Raw genomic sequence first — 20,921 nt, 5'->3', positions numbered from 1 at the left:
CAAGCTGGACATTAGGAAGTATTACTCTCAGAAACAGTGGTCAGGCACTGGAATGGACTGCCCAGGGAGGTGGTGGAGTCACCGACCCTGGGGGTGTTCAAGGAAAGACTGGATGTTGTGTTTAGGGGACATGGTTTAGTGGGAGCTATTGGTAATAGGTGAACGGTTGGACTGGATGATCTTTTAGGTCTTTTCCAACCTTGGTGATTCTATGATTCTTTCCCTGCTGAACTGCAGGACTGCTACAGCATGAGAAATGCAATTTAGAGAGGATAGCGACAAGGAACGAAGCAGTGGTGTCAGTGGGGGCTATAGGACACAAGGAGCCTACAGCAGCAAGGGAAAAACGAATATTTTACAATAAACTTCAGCATATTTATAGCAAGACTACTGTCTTGTGGCAGCAGAATGTGATTCCTGGGAAGCGTTAAGAACAGAGGACAGAACACTCCTCACTGCCTCAACTGAAGTAATCCCATCCTGAATAATCGCTCTAACTCGGTGACATCCTTGGCACATTATCACCTTATTCTGCATTACAAAAAAACTCCAGAGGCTGAGGGCAGGGTACTTAACAAGCTGTCTGGAGAACAAAGAATCAAACTGCCAAAAAATCCCTTGGATGCACTACCCAGGCATCCAGCTTTATTTCACGTGCCAAGTTTTATGCAAGTTATGGGTGCAGATCCCAGCTCATGAGAAGGCCTTCATGTGCTCTGAAGTAAAGCTGTATACATGCACAAGAACTTCTAAGAGAACACACGGTAATATGAAATCACAACTTTCAAAAATAACCATTCATTATCAGTTTTAGGCATTAATATCAATAAAATTATCCTAAACAGACATACACAATCTGCATTTTGTGGGGTTGGTAGCAATAATTTTACATAACAAGCAATCTTAGTTTTAAAATAATTCTACTTGCATTTGAGTCTCCTCCAAAGGTAACATTCATGCTTTTTAATATATTTACATGGCACTCTGCAATTGTCTGTGACTCTTCAAATAGAGGAATTCTTTGCCTCTAATAAAAAATAAAACCATGAACAGAAACAAAGGGAGGAATCTCCATTAGATATTAACTAAATTACCCTGCCTTATCATTGTATGCTAACTATTCATTAGTGCAGAATATTTAATAGAAGCAGCAACCACTGAGTAGGAGAGAGTTTATAACAGATGTGCCAGCACTTGCTGCCTTACCTTCAGCACAGCTATAACAATACTGGCATTCCCGGCCTGAACAGCGACTGAACTGAGGGTTGTTGTAGAAAGCTTCTGCTCCAAACTGGCTTCATTTGACATGGTGTTTCAAAGCAGAACTTCATACATTAAAGCAGACTTGGAAATACTCGTACAAAGTCCGCTCTTCATTTCAGAAAGCAACAAGCAGGGTTGCTTGGATTCATTCAGTGAAAGAGCTCAGCTAACACTGATTACTCTGCCAAAAGAAAAGAACAGGAGGTTAAAAATAGACGGCTCCATTGAGTTTATCATTCTTGAGAGAGCAATGTGACACACCCCTAGTTTGGTAACATTAAGCTGCCTGTTCTTTTTGTCACCATCTGAAGTGTGAAAGCTTGCTTCCATGAACATCATCACTCCGGATAACCAAAGGAAAAAGTTTCCTATATTAAAACAGCTAGAAACCATTTTAATACCAAGGCTATAGAGATCAAACTGCTGTTCTGAAGTTTCAAAACATGCAACTGTACAGTCTAAATGTTTGCATCCTACAAGTAAATTTTTTTTTAATTGTTTGCTGGTATTCCACTGAGCCAGAGCACTTAAACAGGATGAACATGTGTACATAAGTCAGATGCTGAACCAAAACAGACAGCGGAATTTTAATCCAAAATATTTAAATGTACCATAACAAAAAAAGAAAGTCAGAGCTCTGTGTGAATTCCTAAGAAGTATTTTTTTTTTTTTCCCTGAGGTTAAAGTAATTCATCTTTGCTTCATCTGAATATTGGTTCTGCAGTCTTTATTTTTGTTCTTAATCAGAGTAAGGAACACCTCTTAAATAATTTTTAAAGGTTGCACTCCACTTAAGCTTTTTAGTTAGTGAAGGTAAACTAACAAGCACATTTAAATCACAGTGTTGGTTTAGCATATTAAATCTTATGCCAGGAGCATGGAGCATGCCACAAGCAGCCTACAGTATAAGGCAGCAGCTGTTAGGTTTCCTTCCACAGAACAGCTGAGAAAGCAACATCAGTGTTTGGATTGGCAGGTCACTCAGGCAACACAAGTCCACCCAATAAACTGAATGTATAATTCCCCTCTAAGCACCTGCTTGCTTCATTTGCTTAGAAGTGTATGGCACTCAGACATTTTTTACTAAATTAGATTTGCTAATCGCAGGCTAGAACACACACTAAGGTCCGGAAAAAAATTACAAGGCATTTTGAACTGGAAGAAATATAGGGTAATTGCAGGGAATTTGAACTTATATGTCAAGATCTGTTTGTTTTTATTTGCTTGTTCATTGATTCCCCCCTCCAATTAATGGAAGATTATAGTCTTAATCTGAACTTTATCTTCAAACCATGAATTTGGATCTGAGTATCCAGAACTGCATTGTAGTGGTTTGTGCTGAACTAAATGGGCTTGGCAAATCAGAACAATTTTCACATCTTTGTGTCAGAACAGAACTAGGAACCCGCAATCTGCCTTGAAAGGAAGAAATAAAATTAAGTTTCCCAAACTTGTAACATTTATAAGAGGCTAGAGAATCTCTGCCACTGAAAGAAGCATTATATAGATACTCATGAGAGTATTCATGTTCAAGATGTGGCATAAAAAAAAAGTATAAAATTTGATAGCCACACAAAAAAAATTGGAAGTCATGAAGAAGTCTTAACAGCTAAAACTGAATAGAGACTTCTGCTTTGGACTGAATAGAAGGTAGGTCCCTTGTATAAAAATCCCTATTACTCCAGACTTTAAAAAAAAAAAAATCCGTAAGAAAGAAACTTTGGGTTTTACACACTATGAGCAGGATTAAGAAAAACTAGAACATGCATATTGGAAAAACTGATTGGGAAAAAACATCCTAACCTCTAACAAGCTTCATAAGAAGAACTTCAAGCCAATTTCAGTATTAAAGTGTGTCATCAAGTTTTGTTTTCAGATAAGCACACTTGAACAGTGTATTTTGGTGGCACAAGTTGGGCCGTTCCCTTGTCTCAGAGTAGTCAAGAGCCTTTTTTCACTCAGGTTAAATAAGGAAGCCTATTTTGTAGTAATGACAGCTGGAAGTCATGGATGAATATCTCTCAAGAAGCAGATCATAATCAAATTTGGCAGAGACAAATGATTCAAATATCTAATAAATGCATAGACATTTTATAGATTTGGCTCAAGCTATGCATGCAAGATAGAGACATGGGATTAGAGTATAACACAGAGAAAACGTAACAAGGAATCTGAAAGGATCCATAGCACAATTGTAAGAGAAAACACTGAGAAATTTGACAGTGCATTACAGTGCACTTCAGCTGTGCCCAGGGAAACCAAATTTAACAAGCATGCCTTTCTCAATCTTGTATATTTACCTGCTGTCTGTTTCTCCAACGCAAACAAATAAAAATCCTTCTTGAAGCCAAAATCAGGCAGTTTATCTGTATTAGAAGAGAGAAATATTTTCCATTTGCTACTGCTGTGCCTTCAAAGACAAGAATGACAACAAACTGAAACATCCACCAGCTGTCCACAAATAACAGTGAAACTGAACAACAGGACTAATAAAAAGATCTCAAGAATACATGGGGGGAAAAAGAAGTCTGTAGTGTAAATAACGTCAGGTATTACCTGTAACAACTGCTTATAGAAAGAATTGGAAAGATTAATACGATAAAACTCATTTCATTTTTATCATAGAGTGAGTCTTAGCAGCCTTTTTGCATGTGTGGGAAAGGAATCCCTACTCATAGTTTGACCCATGTGCAAAGCAAAGTGACCATTCTTTCCTGGAGACAAATTGCATCTCTAGAGCCTTGGAGTTGCCAAAATGCCTTTAGAAAAGTTCACTCCCTCAAGCCTTGGATTATGAGGTCCTTTAACTGGTTTGTACACGTAACAGGGTCTTCTTCCTTTACTTCATGCCTGAGAGGTGTATGCAGCAAGGAAAAGAAATAAGGGAAGGAAGCACCTCTCCAAATCAGTGGGTTTAGTGCGGCTCCTACAAAAGGCACATAAGCACTACTTCCCTCTACAGCCCCACCAGAACAAGGCACAAAGACATCAATTCTCCAAAAGCCTATGGTTGCAGCCTTTTGCTGGCCCCTACCATTGTACATTTTGTGGGCTGCATTTTGAGGTATATTCGACTCGATCAGGAGAACAAAGATCAGATAGCTCACTGATCTGTTGTTCAGGCTCCAAGAGCAGCAGCGGAAAGAGAATAGTTTATTAAACAAGATTAGTGTGTTCCCTCACGAATGCATGTAGGCAAATCCAGCAGGACTTTTGTTAGTAAATTCCGTGAGAGCATTTGAAATTCCTTCCTGATGCAGTGTGTTAATATAGTGCAGTACACACACTGCACCAAATATAGATGCGAGGCAGGTTGTTTTCTCCCTGTGAAAAAGGAAGATGTAAGTTAAAACATAAGTCTAGTGTGAAAGCAGCTATGAGTTGTCCTACTAAGGTAGATCACGATAACAATTCTGCCCCATTGTTGTTTATATTTACAACTCGGCTGTACTAAAACACTATTTCTGTATGTTTTACAGTGTTTATATACACAAATATTGATGTCTGTATTAAACTCATTCAATAAAAACATTTGTTAAAAATCACAGACTGCTCAAAAAGACATCATAAGTGTAATTGTGTTCTTGGAATCATCATTTAAACATCTGTTCTGCCTACTGACTACTTATGAAGGGGTTAAGACACCAAGAAGATCAGAGTGAGCCATTTCTTTAACAAGACAATAATTAAACATAATAATCATGCTAACCATTCAAAAACATTCAAGCCATATTGTTTCTATTGTTTGGAAGAGTTGATTTAAATGGAAACAAAGTTTAGAACAAAAAAAAAGCATGTTACCAATATCACATCACCTTAGACAAAGGAATGGTTTATCCAGAAGTTAAATTCAACAGCATAGTTGGATTTCAAGCATTAAAGAACCATGAGGCTTTAGATTTATTATTATTTTTTTTAAGTCATTTATCAGTGGAGTTATAAATAGCAGTACTTTGTTTTGTTTTAAAGAGATAATTCCATCTCATGCAACTCTGCTACTTGAAGGTTCACACTGCTGAGCATTCCTCTGTACATTCTGATCACGTACCTCTCATTCCAGCCCATGGCACAACAAACACACAACTGGTCCCACTTGGCCCTCTCACGAAAGTGAGAACTGTGTGACCTACTTAAGCGAGGTAAACAAGTTGGAAGCGCTGAGATCTCCTCCCTACCCCTTCGCTTACTTTTGACTGGAGCTGGGTTGTTAAACAGATATGGGCTCGCTGCTGACACCCCATGGAGCCGAGGCGTGACTATGGCAGAGGAGAACAGGCTATCATTGTTCCCTGCTGATCCACAACCCTTCGGGATCTACAAAAGACAGCACATTTCATTTCAGAATTTAAGCATTACCTATATTAAAAACCCTTCTCCTCCCACCCTTTCACACTCTTTCAGTGGAATTTCAGATGGACTAGTACACTCAACCACTGTGAGCCATCCACAGCAAAAACACCCATTGCCATATATCAGCAGGAGTGGGCAGTCCAACCCTCATTCCAGGCCAGCGCACATACCAGAGTAGGGAGCAGAAGTCATCCTACCGTGAGAACTTTTTGAATGAGTGCATGCCTACTCTGCTAGACATCTTTGAGGGGAAAAAAAAAGTAAAAAAAATCAAAACTGTGTGTGATTCTGGAACTCATTTTTACTGCTATGGTCTACCAGAGGGTCTGGGCCTGGGAAACAGAGTGCCATCTGGTGATAGTGTCTGAACCTTTGGACAACGTCACCGTTCCCATGTCTTAGAGTGGTTTCCATATCTTCCACTAGAAAGACATACAGTTTCTTTTGAGAGTTGGCCACTGTTCCATAGGATTAGCTCCTGAAATGCCGTCTCCTCCTGACCTCTGCCATGCGAGTGGGGATGACAGCCTGAGGTTGTTTCCTGCTAAGGGAGAAACTAACAGGAAAAAGCAGAGGTTAAAAGGAGCTAGCTGGCTTGCCTTGCCTAGATCTGCCATGAAACAGCATAGGGGAATGAAAGCTTGAGGAGGGTTCTTATAGAAAGACACAGCTGTGAAGAGATGTCTCAGCTCAAAGCCCTAAAGGAATTACTTTCAAAGGCATGGCAGCCCATCCTGTCAAACCAGAGGTTTCATTTTTCCACAGTTCAGTACCCAGTACTATATTACCATCAGAAACCTCCATTTCATACAGAGACATAGTAGGGAAGAAGAAACAGAAACTATGGTGCCAGTGTGTCCTTGCTGAATCTGGCTGTTGATTGCAGGGAAAAAGGCACACACTAGAGGATATGCATTCTCTGGAGTCTCCCCTCCACCCCAGGACACAAAAGCCTACCTCGGCCCCACATTCATGCGTGACAATTTCTTCAGGCTCTTCATACAGAGCACGTAGCTACAATACTGTGCCCAAGGTACTCAGGATGCTCCAAAAGTAATGCCTCCTGTTGTAGTTTCCATGGAAACTACACATGGAAAGAACACAATAATGCTCCTTGATAGAGCAAACTCTCATCTACAAAACATTATTCTTCAACAGTCACCACTATTACCTACGCATTTTCACCAGTAAAGAATAAGACTAAAATCTGCACCATCGGAGGTGATACACTGTTTGTTACCACTGCTGGAACCCACCACCCCACTATGCTTACATCCACTGTTTGGTCTCTGTAAACCTTTAGCAAGTGTTAATGAATGTCAGTGCATGCCGCTTTCCTCTGTATGGAGGAATTCAGTGATACCTTTGCTTCATAGGTACTTCCATGTCAGATGCCATTTGGTCAGACTGTCCCTTTGCTGCCATCTGTCACATACTACACAATGTAATGGAACATTCATAGGAAGATCCAACCTCTACTGCCATATCACCAACACGTGCCTCTGACATTATGGGTCAAAAAAATGAAATTGAAGGCAGTACTTTTGGAGCAGCCCTTATACAATCACATTGCTTCAAACTTTTGAAAATTTCTCCACCATCCCTTTGTTACATGGAAATCTTTTTGAAAGGCAGATAGATAATGCACCTTGTTGATGCAGCAGAATCTGCAGGAACTGCATTTTAGAATCTGACTTGCTGTGTTCTAGGCACAAAAATAGCACACATAACTACCTCATAAGCTGCACAGATTTTTCTACATGTGATCTGACATTTAGAAAATACTCTGTAATTAAATCCCTTTCTCTGAGTTACTCTTTCTCACTATGCTAACATTTCTTCTGTTGGCAGGAGATTTGATTAACTGTATTCAGAGAATGAGCTCAATCTTCCCAAACTTCCTTACAGCCCACCTGTTTGACACCATATGATTCACATAAATATTTTCACTGCAAGTTAAACTCTTCAATTCACCAACTGGTTTCACCACACCTCCTTGGTTTTCTCCTCCTTTCTTCTTGCTGAGTACTGCTCTTCAGATCTCACTGCTGCATGTGAGGGGGGAAAAAAAACCATTACCTAAGCATCCTAAGATGAACATGATTTGAGCTGTACTTTTTATATCCTGTGTCTATGTGTAAGATTTCCATGACTATAACATCCCACTCCTGACCATTATAAGGTTCACTTCCACCAGGCTATGAAGCAGGGATGCAGCTGTCACCCCCTCCCAGCACAGGCACCCACACACACACTCAGCACTGACAGCAGCAGCCATTTCATCATGTTCTGCTTGGGAACCATGAACCTTTTAAAATGCTCACTGGATCACTTGCAAGAAGACAGTTCAGTGGCAGATGTATGGACACATCTACTGGGGCACATAAGTCCCAGTAACCAATAGCTGGAGAAAGGGTCACAGCTAGTGATACCAATTGAACCCCTTGTAATTCATGTTTCTCTCACCTGCCTGAGCAAAAGGCCTGGCATCTTCACGAGAGGTAATGCATTATGAAATGCCTACAAATAGCTGCAACCTAACAAATTGGCCATGTATGATGAGTAGAAACAAAAACCTTACAATGCTTATTGAGCACATGGCTCACCACAGCCTTTTGATGCCATTTTGATGCAAAGCATTAATAAAACCTTGGTTACAGCAGAGTACCTTACTGCATTTCTTTGTATAGATTTGTCTTGGAGAGAAGGAAGGCCATGCTTTGAGAAGCAGTGAATGATACAAAGCAGACAGTGGGGCATCACATTCACATCACCACTACAGATAAGTGGAGTAGCAGTCAGATGTGTTAAATACATGGTACAATCTTTATCCTTCTGAGACTAGCTTGCAGCTATCGTCTCATAGAGGCATGCAGAGCAGCGTAAGTGTTCAGAAAGAGAACAGTTTGCACTTAGTACCAGTTTAGAATATGGCTTGTTCCCAAGTCCCTGAAAGCCAGGCCCATATCACCACACGATCCTAATAAATATCAAGTAACCTTGCCCTGTGTTTGTGAAAATGCACAAGACACCATGAAAACTACTCTTTTATGGCAGACAAAAAACCCTTGACCATAGAATATTAAGAGACGCTTATCACTTGACTGTTGCTTAAAAAAAAAAAAGGCATCAGAGAGTCCTGGCATTGTATTTTAGAGAAGCGTCTTACTGGAGCTTTGCAATCCACTGGAACTCTGCACCTTCCAACCCTGCAAGACACAGAGATCACCAGCAATCCACACATGCCAGGAGAGTCAGCAATGACAGCAGGAATGTGCTGCCGCTTGCCCAGCATCTGCAACTCTCCCATGGAAAATGAGCAATGAACGCAAATAAAGCCCCCAAAATGAGATGGTAAATCATGCAACGCAAACCAGATAAACTAGAATTATCGTCAGTATCTGGAAAATTAGTTAGCTTAAGTTTTCTAACTATTAAAAAAGTAATAAAAGGGGCCGTTAACTTTGCTTCCTTATATTTTCCACTTATTTCCTCAGCACAATTAAAATGTAAATAAAGTGTATTTCTCCTCTGCATTCAGAAGGATTTTGAATTGTGACTCAAAATTCTCACTGTACTATATTCTCATAATATTTGCTGTAATTGAGACTCATGCAAACTGATGTCACATCTAAGATGAAAAAAGAAACCCCTTACCTTAGTTTTCATAGCTATTTTGGGCTCAGGCTTATCATTAATTCATTACGTATACTAAACACATTTTAATATACCCTGTACACATTCCAGCATAACTAGAATTTATATTTTATTATTATTACTACAGTCCCACCAGCATCTGACTTCGATGACTAGTTGAATTGTCCTCTCATACAACAGAGTCAGATGTTCTCACAGGTTCCTTTAACAATTCCCCTTCAGGTTCCAAAACACCCTTCATCACAGAGAAATGGTTCTGATTACCACGACTGAGATCTGTACAAGGACATCCATGAGAAGTTGGAAATCAAAATCATTTTGCCTGCTTATTTATTTTTACCTGTATTTCCAAAGACAGTAAAACTCTGCAAAGAAAAAAAAAGTGCTTCTTCCTCCAAATGAAAAATATCTCGAACTCAACTGACCCCCATTTTATTGTTGCAAGAGTCTCAAAAGGTACAAGAGACAGCCTTTGAAGTTGAGAATCACCAAACCTTTTCTTTTATCCCTGTTTCCTTTGCACTTTAGCTCCTGAGCTCAAGTATCAGTAGTGAGTCCAAGTGTAGATGGTGTATTGGCTAAGACAAGAACAGACATCTGTTACATTTTGCAGTATTCTTAAGAGATAGTATTTATTCCATTCCTTAAGGAAGCCTTGTAGTTCATAAAAAGGATTCAGAAATCCAGCAGATCCATGCAACCAACCTAGGAAACCACTGCTATTTCTCCGGATACGTGACCAATTGGAAAAATCACAAAGTGCTGGTAAATAGCTCTTTACAACCCTGATTTCCAAAGAGGTATGGAATTCCAGAAAGGAAGGGGAAGAGTGCAGAGAGAGAGAAGCAAATCTGGCATAGCCCAAGGTATTGTATTGGAGACAACAGAATGAAAGTCAGAACCACCAGGCTAGGAATGCCTGATGACAGATAAGAACGACCTCAAGACTGGACTTCATACTTGGAGCCACATTTAACATCAGAGCTATTAGGGTCACGGGTTCTAAGTCATGCACACAGCCATTACATGAACAAGTCAGAACCCCCTGATATTGCTCTGCTTTTGCATATGTTACTGAGAATAAAAAACCCACAAAATCTTACTGTTTGTAGCATGTACTCATCAACAGGAATTTATACTACAGGATGTTAACGACTATAACTAGATGTGTATTACAAACAAGCAATACAGAATTGGAGATGCAGTGCTTATTAATAACTATAGATTTCACGTAAAATTCTGCTTGCATTTTATATTAAATATACACAGACTCCTCTTGCTTTGGATGTTTCAAAAATCAAGTTATCCAAATATTAGTTATATTGTCAACAACTTTCTCAAATGGAATTGAACAACCATATCCAATTTTAAAATACCAAATTGAAAAAGTCTCTTTACAAGTATGGTCTGTGAAACTTCGGTTGATTTTTGAACTAGTACTAATGTAATACTGTAGCACTGCATTAATGTGTCAAAAAAAATAATTGGATTTCCCCTGCCAAAATAGCCCAAGAGAGGAAAAAAATTATCTTTATCACTTTCTCAGACAAATCACTAATATTGACTTTTTTTCTTTAATGGAAAATTTGCTTTGACACATCAATTTCCTGTGGAGAAATTACGGGAAACCTGAGACAAAAAAAGTAAACAAAATATTTGAATGACAGCTGCATCAAGAAAACCCACTAAGTAATAACAAAGCCTGCAGGAATCATCTTCACTGTGAGAAACATATAGTGAGATAATACAAAATACTTAAATCTTCAGTTGTTTGTTTCACATAAAATACTCTAGCACAGTCAGATATCACAACGCTTTCCAGTAAATAAAGTATTGAATTTATGCAGATTAAGTCCTGAAGAGTAAGAAGTTCACTAAATTATGCACACAACTGATTATTTTTTTTCCATTCCAATTATCTTAAAGTATCATAGAACGGTTTGGGTTGGAAGGGACCTTTAAGATCATCTAGTTCCAACCCCCGGCAGGGACATCTCCCTCTAGACCAGGTTGCTCAAAGCATTCACAACCTCACTGGGCAATATGTCTCAGTGACTCACCACCCTCACAGTAAAGAATTTCTTCCTAATGTCTAGTCTAAATCTACCCTCTTCCTGTTTAAAGCCATCTCCTCTCATCCTGTTGCTACATTCCTTTATAAAAAGTCTCTCCCCAGCTTTCTTGTAGGCTCCCTTCAGGTACTGAAAGGTCTTCCCCTTAATAAATTTCACTATTACATTCATGGTTTTACATTATGAGAAATTTACATTTCTCATTAGATGAAAATCTAATCTCAAAGTTACTTCTATCAAGTAGAAGTCCATATTATTCAAGATTCCCCTTTCAAAAAGAAAGACAACAACAACAAAAAAAATAAAGCACAAAAGAGGTCTACTAGCCCTACCTGGGAAGAAACAATTATTAATGTAACATGGATTTATGCACAGACTGTCTTACCTTTGCACGAGTTCCTCTATCAGAAAAAAAGGTGGCATAGTCTCTCATTCTCACGTAACAATTTAGAGTAGTTCACCTTATAGCCACAGTGTGTTAAACTCGTAAGAGAAATGATGCAGATGTAGTAAGAAACATCACTCTTATGGTATATTTATCATTTATCATAAAGTATATAAAACAAATAACATCTGAGAATACAGGCCAAAACAACTTTATATTAGATTTCAAAAAGATGGTTTTTATTAAGCACAAACAGCTTTTAATACATTATCAATACAAATAGGAAAACATCTGTTTAATGAATCTGATATATCAAAGATTTGATGGCTGGTTGCATACTGGCACAATAAAAATGACTTTTTTATTTTAAAGTATTTCAAATTAAAATTATAGGGTCACCACTGTCTACACTACAGGCATTTTACCTGCAGTCTAAAGTTACTACATCACCTGGGCATGGGGAGAAGCAAAGAACTACAATTTTATAATATGGAACTCCTAACTCATTAGCACCATTCAAAGCTTGCATCAGCTGTTAAGCTAAGTAGCAGCTGACAGGTCAGGTAAAGCTTTACAGCAAATTTCAGTGCAAAGTTTACAGTTCTTTTTTCATAAGATACTTGGAATCTATGGTTTCATAGCGTGTTAAATAATTATGGCTTGATAGATGTACTGTGTTAAGATGCTGAGAACATCTACTTTGAAAAAAAGATGAGACAATGGCTGTGAAATGCATTTTAATATATTATGCCAAATTCTGTAATATGCAAACAACATGCTGGATTACAAACTGAAGTCCTATTATGAATTGATAGACAAGGGTCAGTATTAGCTCTCTGGGGTAGTGGCTTCTGGTTGTCTCAGCTGCTGCTTTTTCAAGCTAACTAGCTTCATCTTCTCTCTAATGTGTTCTGCTGCAGAAGCCATATCACTCGGGCTCCCAAAGTACTGCTCAGAACTACAAAAGACAAAAAAGCTATCAGTGACAAGTAAAAAAATACATGAGTATACACATGAATAACAATCTAGAAAAAACAGCCTAAGAAAAATAGACACTTTTCTATTGAAGTTTAAAGCTTTGTGGACAACCAATCTTGATAGTATCATTATAAATAGCAAATTACTCTCTCATACCCAAGAGATTCTTTCCACAGCAGGGCACTGTTCTGTATGCTCAATGAGAGATTACCAAACACTATTTTTTCCATTTCCATTTTCTGGTCGTCCCTAATCCAGTCTTGGGGTTCGAATATTGTGACAGTCAAGAAAATGAGCCTGAATGAATCCTGACCGAAGTTATTCAATTGCTGTCTTGTTGAAGGGCTCTGTATACAAAGTCAGCCAGATGCTGACAGTCAAATTATGTCATCTCTCTCTCAAACTGAAAAGAACGCACGGCTGTTAAAGCTGATTTCTTCCCATTCAAATATAACAAAAGACATCTGAATTGTTAGGGAAACTACTAACCAAGTTGTCAGCAAAAACAGGATTCGAACACAATAAATCTTTCAGAAAAAGAGTAGATATCAAATCTAATTATCATGCAGAGAGGTTGAAGTTTGGAAACAATGGTAGGACAGAGGACTTGGGATGGAGTCCAGTCTGGGCAAAAGCAGGCAGAAAATTTATTTCATATAGAAGTAGATTAGTTTGACCAGAGATATCTAGAAAGGGAGCAGATTGAACAGCTGCAACTGAGACCACAAATACTGGCAGACATTTTGCCTGATGAAGACTAGAAGCCATAAGCAGGACAGGAAACACTGACCTGGGTTTTCAAGGAAGATATCGACCAAAGTCTGAAGTGATAAAGAGGTTGATGAAGATTAAAGAAGCATGCTTGCAAACATTTAAGAAATTATGCTGATCTTGGCATTTTTTAAACTATTTATATGAATGATGGAACCATCTGCAGGTTTTTTTTTTTTTTTTTGCTAAGTGCTTTAAAAATAGAAGGACTAGGGAGGGTTAATAGGTTATCTCAGGATTTAAGACAGTTAAGATTCCACTTTTGAAAAGGCGGACAAGAGGAACACAGCTAAAATGCCAGAGGCCAAAAATAACACTCAGGACTCAGTCAGCCTAAAACATAGGGATGTATGTACATAAAATTATAGAAGCATTCTATTAGGACTGAAAACTTGAAGTCCAGTGCCTTCTCTCATGGGAGATTTTCCAGGCACTAAAAGGTGAGTCAAGCTCAAAAAAAAAGATAAGAAATGGTAGTGTTTGTTTTTCCTTTAACAGTCTCTGCAAATTACACAAGTTTTAAGAATAAATTCTATTTACCGGGTCATTACGGATGTAAAATCCGCTATACAGAATTTATACCAAAAATACTTAAAACGTAACAGTTTTTGCTTTTTCTCAAAGTTGTAGTCTTCCACTATTTTCAAATACCTTAATAGAAAGACATTAAAATCACTACTTGTTCATCTCCTGATACACCTTCATGGGTAGTACTTCTCAGCAAATAAAATTATACTGCATAAGGTAAGTGATCTTTTAGAAATGACAGAATATTAATTTCCGTGACAGCTTCTTCTAACCCATTTTTCAGATTAACTTCAGTTAACCAACCTGACATCATCTCAAAGCATTCAAAAAAAAATATATATATTATATTATATATATATATATATATATATATATGTATATATGTATATATATTTTCTCTCCAGGATTTCAGACCTCATTCATTACCGAGTGGTCCGTGCACACCCAGAGATCAGTTCTAGCTAGCTTATACTCAGATAGAAAAAATTAACCACAAAGTTCTGTGCCACAGTGGACAACTACACTTGTACTGAATATAGAAAGTGGTTTTTATAGTGGCTCAAATTCCATACTCAATTTAGTTTTGTAGCCTGACAAGGCCACTGATTTTAAATTGGCATTAATAGTTTATGAGGGAAGTAGAGTTTTAGTAGCTGAATAATCAAATGTAAGTTTATCTTCAATGTATTGGCTTAAGATTTTAGATGGCTAAAAGTTTGAATAAATCTGTCATAAAATGCTATAATTCAAATGACTTTTTTTTTTCCCCCCCTCCAAGGGGACACAGGATCTGGTCACTCTTATGTGACTTTAAATACTCCACTGGTGTAATGACAGCATATATTTAAGTTACAGGGTGAGAAAAAGTTACTAATTGGAAAAATTAGGCACGTTGTCTTTGGAAACATTGAAATTGGACATGCCTATTTTCTGAGAAAAGATGGAAAAAATTATGACAATTAGTGCATTACCTTTGTAATTTCAGAAATAAGCACTCAGGATTCTTCTGCCTATGAGACCATTATGAAACATTTTAAAAAGGATATTAAAAAGGCATTACAATAACATTTTGCATACCCATCAGGATAAACTACAGGCACTGTTAATCTGTCCAACAGCGATTTCCCAACTGCTTCAATTTCATCAAATTGGTCCATTTCATTAAAAGCTTCAGGCTGCTCAGGACATTCTTGCAAAATCTGTTAAAAATGAGAAACAAACGTAAAATAAGGTAGACAAGCAATAGCATATACTTTTATACATATTTCAAGTGCTAAAGTGCCATTAAATCTCAGAGTGAATGTTCTTTCAGCATCTTCACTACCACATTTAAATGAGTTCAAAATATTCATAGAATTCCAGAAAAATACAGCAATTAAGCTAACTCAGAATGAGAAGATAATGCAGGGTACTACTATTCTCATCATTGCTACGAATGAAAAAATCTTGCTGGACAATATTTCAACAACAAATTTAAAATGCATAAATATAACCTGCATCATTAAGCATGAAATACAATTACATGAATTATAAAGGGTCTATTAAAAACAACTTCAAAACAAAAATCCATACCTGGCAGAGAGCTCCAGTGAAATTATAAATTTAAATACAAGTATTTCTAGACTGTATCGGAACCCAACATTTGTACTTATTTTCATCTACATCTCCCTGACTTTTTTTTTTTTCCCTAATTAACAGCATAATTTCCTCTTGGTCTCATTAACAGGCCACAACAGTGCTAGTAGAATTGTGCTTTTGAGCAACAGAATATTTTTAGCTATGCACTTTTACTTAAAGTTGCCTAAAAATATAGCAATTCAGTACTGCAGTAACAAAAGAACACTTGTAATATGGGCTAAGACAATCAACTCTAAGTTTACGATCCACTAAATTCTAATTTGATAACTACTAAAACATTCCAGCCATCTGTGGCAGCATAGATAATATATTCCTGCTTTCACAAATCACCAGCAACTCTCAATATCCACAGATTCAAATTATTTTCTATAAATGCAAACAAGAAATGAATACAAGTCAAGAGCGCATGAATCACCTCTGCATCTTATGCTTTCTCTCAATTAGAGATTATTTTTTTTCCTGTACCATGTCCAAGATAGGCTTTTCTTTTGCACTTGTAAGAAACTACATTAACTACCTCAACAGCAGAGGTAGATACCTTTCAGAAAAACAATTCACAGTATTGTTTCACAAAAAAAATGTTTCCCTGGCTGAAAGGCTGTACTTCTCATGAACTAAAGAAATGGACATTCTCAGGAATTCAGGCATTTGAAAATTCCCAGTTTAGCAACTGCTCTTCATAACAGTGTTGCTAACTTCTGATTCTTTGCAGCTTTTAGCAGCATCCAGCTGGGCAAGTCAGTGAGGATCTTTGTTGTAGGAGTTTGAAAACCGTAAGACAGCAGTGTGCTTTGAAGGAAACAGAGCCCCTTGAATACTGAATTCCAAGTGCAAAATATGAGGTACACCAGTCCGAGCAAGCACAGAAGGTGATGAGTTTCTTACTCACAAATTTTGAGAGAATACCACACAGAACATACACAGAGCGTAAGAGGCAATACTCCCTGTAACGCCTCGAAGTTCTTAAGTGACATCATTATGGCTTTGTATTAAACCTTGCATGAAAACAGGAATGAAGTGTTTCTTACCTTTAAGAATTTTAGCTTAAAACACACAGAAACGTTCAAACATAGTATTAAAATAGAAATGAAGTTCTCCATGTATATTACATTTTGCTTGCTTAAATTCTCACAAGAAAGTTTTCTTCCTAAAAACACAACACTCACCTTTTCAGCGCTCGAATGAAATGCAACAGCTGTTTCCAGCCTCTGTACTCTTTCTTCAGAAGTTAATGTGAACTGCTTCCACACTCTGTTCAATCTTGGAAGTGTGTCCCCTGAGGACCTTGAAGTGCATCGCAGGGACTGGCACAGCACAACTGTTGCCTGCAGTAACTGTCTCCCATAATCATAAGTACTCTAGAAATTGGAGAGCAGGAGGAATGCATAAGATATACTCAATCTATGCATTTAACTGAAGAGCTAGTTATCTTAAAACGAGAGCAGACAAGCTTGTGAAACCAACTTAAATTCACATAGTACTTTGAATTAATCTGCTCTACTACAAAATACTGCTGAATTGTGAATAGCTGCCTGGACCTTATACTGTATGCTTGGCATCTACTGCTAAGATAACCATCTCACTGACTTCATTATCACCACGTTCCTAGTCACACAGCACCCAGGTACTTCATGGCACACCAAAACAACAGCAAGCTATCCTCTTTTCATACTTAGTTCTAATTCCTTATTCTATCGTCACTATTCATCAGAAGAGGGGTATGCCAGTGTAACCAATAGAATCTGAAAATACGTTATTATTTGGTAATTGTGCATTAGATATTTCTAGAAATAGTATTTATTTGAAAAAGATTCAACTTTTACATATTCTACTCTTCCTTGAAATTCAAATCATTCCTGACATCTGTTCACAAACAAGTGTGCAAACATGCCCTACAGCTTCAGTGAATTCAGCAGACTTGTACAGAAGGATTCATTACTTGGCACCTACTGTCAACAATTGAAAGTTGTCAGTTCTGACTAACCATTATCTCTGAGGAGCTGAACAGACTCTAGTACCAAAACCTCCTTGTGCAAGATGACTAACATACACCAATAATCAACTGTCTAGAAAACCAACAGAAAGAGAGGCTCTGCTTCATGAAGTACAGCACAAAATAAACTCAAACTGAGTGACTTAGTAATGTTTCATTATTTTTGTTTGCAGTCCTTCAAAAGCTGCTGTAAGGACTGTTTGAAAAACATGACCTTAAAAAGTCAGTGTGAACTTCAGAGTTCTGTGTTTTCTATTGCCCATGCAAAACATAGTAAACTAAGAACTGAAGTATTGGTTATGCTGACAGTTCACCAAAATCTTCACTTCAAAATCTCATTAGGCTCATTACTAACTCATTATTTATTCATGCAACCATTGAGGCGAACAATGGAGACAAGAAATAGTTGATCAATTCTTGTACATATAGGTGCCAATTCTATTTGGATTTCCTGAAACTAAAAAAACCACACTAATAAAAATAATTCAGTTCACCTGTGCAACATCAACAAATTTTCTATGTTTCTCCAGTAAAACCTTTGTTTCTTGAGCATCATCTCCTAGTCGGATGTGTGTCTTCAGCAGAGCATCCAACAGCTCGCTTAACCATTCCACTGCCTTAAAAATAGAAGTAAATTAGAAGCATAAAAGCTAGGAAATTAAAAAGACATTCATCCAGAATAGTCAATTAACTACAGTACTACATACTTTTGATCTGGAAACAGTTAAGAGGTATCAGTTAAACTCATATATCATGCATGATATCCCCTAGAACACTGCTTACTATCATTGCTATATCCTTTATTATTTTCACTTTACAAATTCACTAAATAAAACTACACTTGCAAGTGACAGAAATAATACAGTACAATTAACTCCCCTCCTCCCCCATACATCTAGCCAGCATAGTCATATATTTAGGCCAGGATGATACATTTCTGTAGTCCTTTCCATACCTGAGCAGCATCTTCTTCGCATTTAAATAGCTGTACCATCTGAAGCATCTTCAGTCGTCGCACATCTACCATGTCTTCGCACCTTAAACAGCAGCACAGTTAGACTTGTCAATGCATGAAGAGCAGATAAAATACACTGAGTATTACAACGTTTTCACTATGCAACTATTCATTAGAAGGTGATTAAAACATTCTATATCCTGCTTAGATTAACCAAAATAAATAATAATAGTAAGAAAAAATAAGCAATAAATTAAAGTGAGCAGTACAAGCCACAGACATCGTGATTTTAAAGAGTCCAGGCATAGCTACACTACAGAAAGTAATACCCAGCAGTAGCTATATAGCCTTCTAGCTGCATTTCGGGTTCCTTACCCTGTTGCAATGGTTAGATTTATAGGTCAGAGGTTTACAAGTGTAAAATAAACTGTTTCTGCTATTGAGCTACTTAGGAAAAGCTGGATTACACCTAGTATCATTCTGACTTCTACTGTCAGTGGGTGGCAAAGTTTTCTTGTTAAATAAAATGAAAAAAAACAAAACAAAACCAAACCAAAAATGCAGCATGCATCTTTATATCTTTCTTTTTAGCTAGCTAAAGACTGAAGTGATTGAACCTTTATATGCAGGAAGCATAAAGTCTTACAAGACTAATTTTGATGATGTCCTTTGCTGTAACTTGTCAGGAACCATCTAAAAATCTAATTCATACAAAAACCTATTAACATTCTTTTGTTCTAAATGAATAGCATATTACTTTTTTTTGGTCCAGTTAGAATACAAAAGTACAATCGAAAGCCATTTTAATAGCAAGAGCTAAACACTAAAGCATTTAGCTGAAAGACCTTTCTGCTTCAATTTCAGAGCCTGTTAAGAAAACAGCAAGATTCAGTCTCTTGCATCACACAGTAAATAGAATCACTAATGTCAACAACAGATTACACTATAAGCGAATGCTAAAGATCATATGCATATATCTGCTCTTTTTCCAAACTGTTTGCAAACAAGCACTTCCAAAGAACAGTTATTAAAATATTGTGTTTTGTTAAGCACCCTGCAGTGTTGTGATGCTTACATAAAGAAAATTCATTGCCCTAATAATGCACAAAAAGAGTCTGTGCATTCCAAAACAATAAATGGCAGCAAAATGCCAGCAGAAATGAACATTTAAATATGCGTACAACAAGTGTAATAAATGAGAAACATTCTATTAATTCGAGGTGAGATCTCACAAAAACTACTACTAAATGCTATAAAGTGATATATTGTTATCATATATTTTTCAATGGGCGAGGATAATTTAGTAATTAAATTAATAGAAGTAATAAGAAAGTTTTGTCCATTTACAACTTAAGACAATTTTGTTTTCATTCTATGTAAAGTCACATCGATACCTTTGGTAACAAATATCAGAAGGCAGAAATAAATCACATTTGTTTCCCAGACATTTATTTTCTATTTCCTCCCACAAATATCCTTTTAAATGGGAAACACTGCTTAAATCCCTTCTCTGGTGCATGCTTAAATGAGAAAACTCTGGTGGTGTGATAAGCATTACGTGGTTAGTTAGCTTTTCTTTTTATCCAGAATAAGCTACGCAGATCAGTTTCATGAATCTAATGAAATTAAAATTAAAATTCCCATTTCTTCTCACCACCTGAAGGATACTACAATAGTAAGACTAATAAAATGCACAGATTCTGTTCACTCTTTATTTGAATCACTTAAAAGTGTTGAAATATTACATTAAAAAAATCTATTTTGCTATCTGAATATAAAAGCAAGCAAAAAGTTCCAGCAACCACCACAACAGCTATGAAAAGCTGCAGTTCAGAGACAGGCACAAGTTGCATCTATAAAGACCTCTTGCACACTGTTCCTCCCCAAGTTAGTCCAAATTCTTCTTGTACTAGTTAAGCTTAAACAATCCTGTAGCAAAGACTTCCACAGCTTAATTTTATTTGTACACTGTGTGAAGCAGCATCAGCTTCAGTTATCAGTGTTTCTTAAGTCATTTCTAGCCAATATCTTCCACTTCTGTACTGAAAGAAGCAATGAAAAAACCTATGCCTAACTTGTCCCTGCCTCACTCTTACAGACCTCTATCTGTATTTTTGCATGTCTCTTCCAGACTGAAGATTTTTGTTAAATCATTAATCATCTGGAAGTTTTTTCACACCTTTGTCTAAGCACTTAACTTTTTTTTGCCCTCTAACTTGCTACACTTCTATCAGAATTGTATAATGCTTAGAGTACAAACAGACACAGATCTATACAATGGTAGCAATTTAGCCAATTCAATACTACTACATCTTAATGAGAAAAGAACCA

At 37.2% G+C, this 20,921-nt stretch overlaps 2 protein-coding genes across 9 annotated transcripts in view; both read right to left on the bottom strand.

Moving 5' to 3' along the window:
- The window catches only part of CCDC141 (coiled-coil domain containing 141), a 57,845-nt gene extending 54,214 nt beyond the window's left edge, over window positions 1-3,631 (bottom strand). For 3 of the 7 annotated variants that reach the window (XM_010713547.2, XM_010713552.2, XM_010713551.2), the window contains exons 1-2: window positions 3,564-3,629; window positions 1,207-1,444 (exon numbers count right to left, since the gene is read on the bottom strand). In XM_010713547.2, coding sequence (XP_010711849.1) covers window positions 1,207-1,308 — 102 coding nt within the window. In that variant the 5' untranslated portion in view covers window positions 1,309-1,444; window positions 3,564-3,629. Of the gene's footprint in view, window positions 1-1,206; window positions 1,445-3,563 lie in introns of all 7 variants that reach the window. The other 4 variants (XM_010713545.3, XM_010713546.3, XM_010713550.3 and 1 more) reach the window with 3 other exon arrangements.
- Window positions 3,632-11,944: 8,313 nt separating this feature from the next.
- Window positions 11,945-20,921, bottom strand: part of SESTD1 (SEC14 and spectrin domain containing 1) — a 37,122-nt gene continuing 28,145 nt past the window's right edge. For both annotated transcript variants that reach the window (XM_010713543.2, XM_010713544.2), the window contains exons 13-17: window positions 18,591-18,672; window positions 18,130-18,252; window positions 16,809-17,000; window positions 15,082-15,203; window positions 11,945-12,685 (exon numbers count right to left, since the gene is read on the bottom strand). In XM_010713543.2, the coding sequence (XP_010711845.1) occupies window positions 12,556-12,685; window positions 15,082-15,203; window positions 16,809-17,000; window positions 18,130-18,252; window positions 18,591-18,672 (649 nt within the window). In that variant the 3' untranslated portion in view covers window positions 11,945-12,555. The remainder of the gene's footprint in view (window positions 12,686-15,081; window positions 15,204-16,808; window positions 17,001-18,129; window positions 18,253-18,590; window positions 18,673-20,921) is intronic.

Source organism: Meleagris gallopavo, chromosome 7 (assembly GCF_000146605.3).
Source record: "Meleagris gallopavo isolate NT-WF06-2002-E0010 breed Aviagen turkey brand Nicholas breeding stock chromosome 7, Turkey_5.1, whole genome shotgun sequence".
NCBI classification, from domain to species: domain Eukaryota; kingdom Metazoa; phylum Chordata; class Aves; order Galliformes; family Phasianidae; genus Meleagris; species Meleagris gallopavo.
The sequence above is the reverse complement of the archived record's forward strand: the minus strand, read 5'-3'. Positions and strand labels throughout refer to the sequence as shown.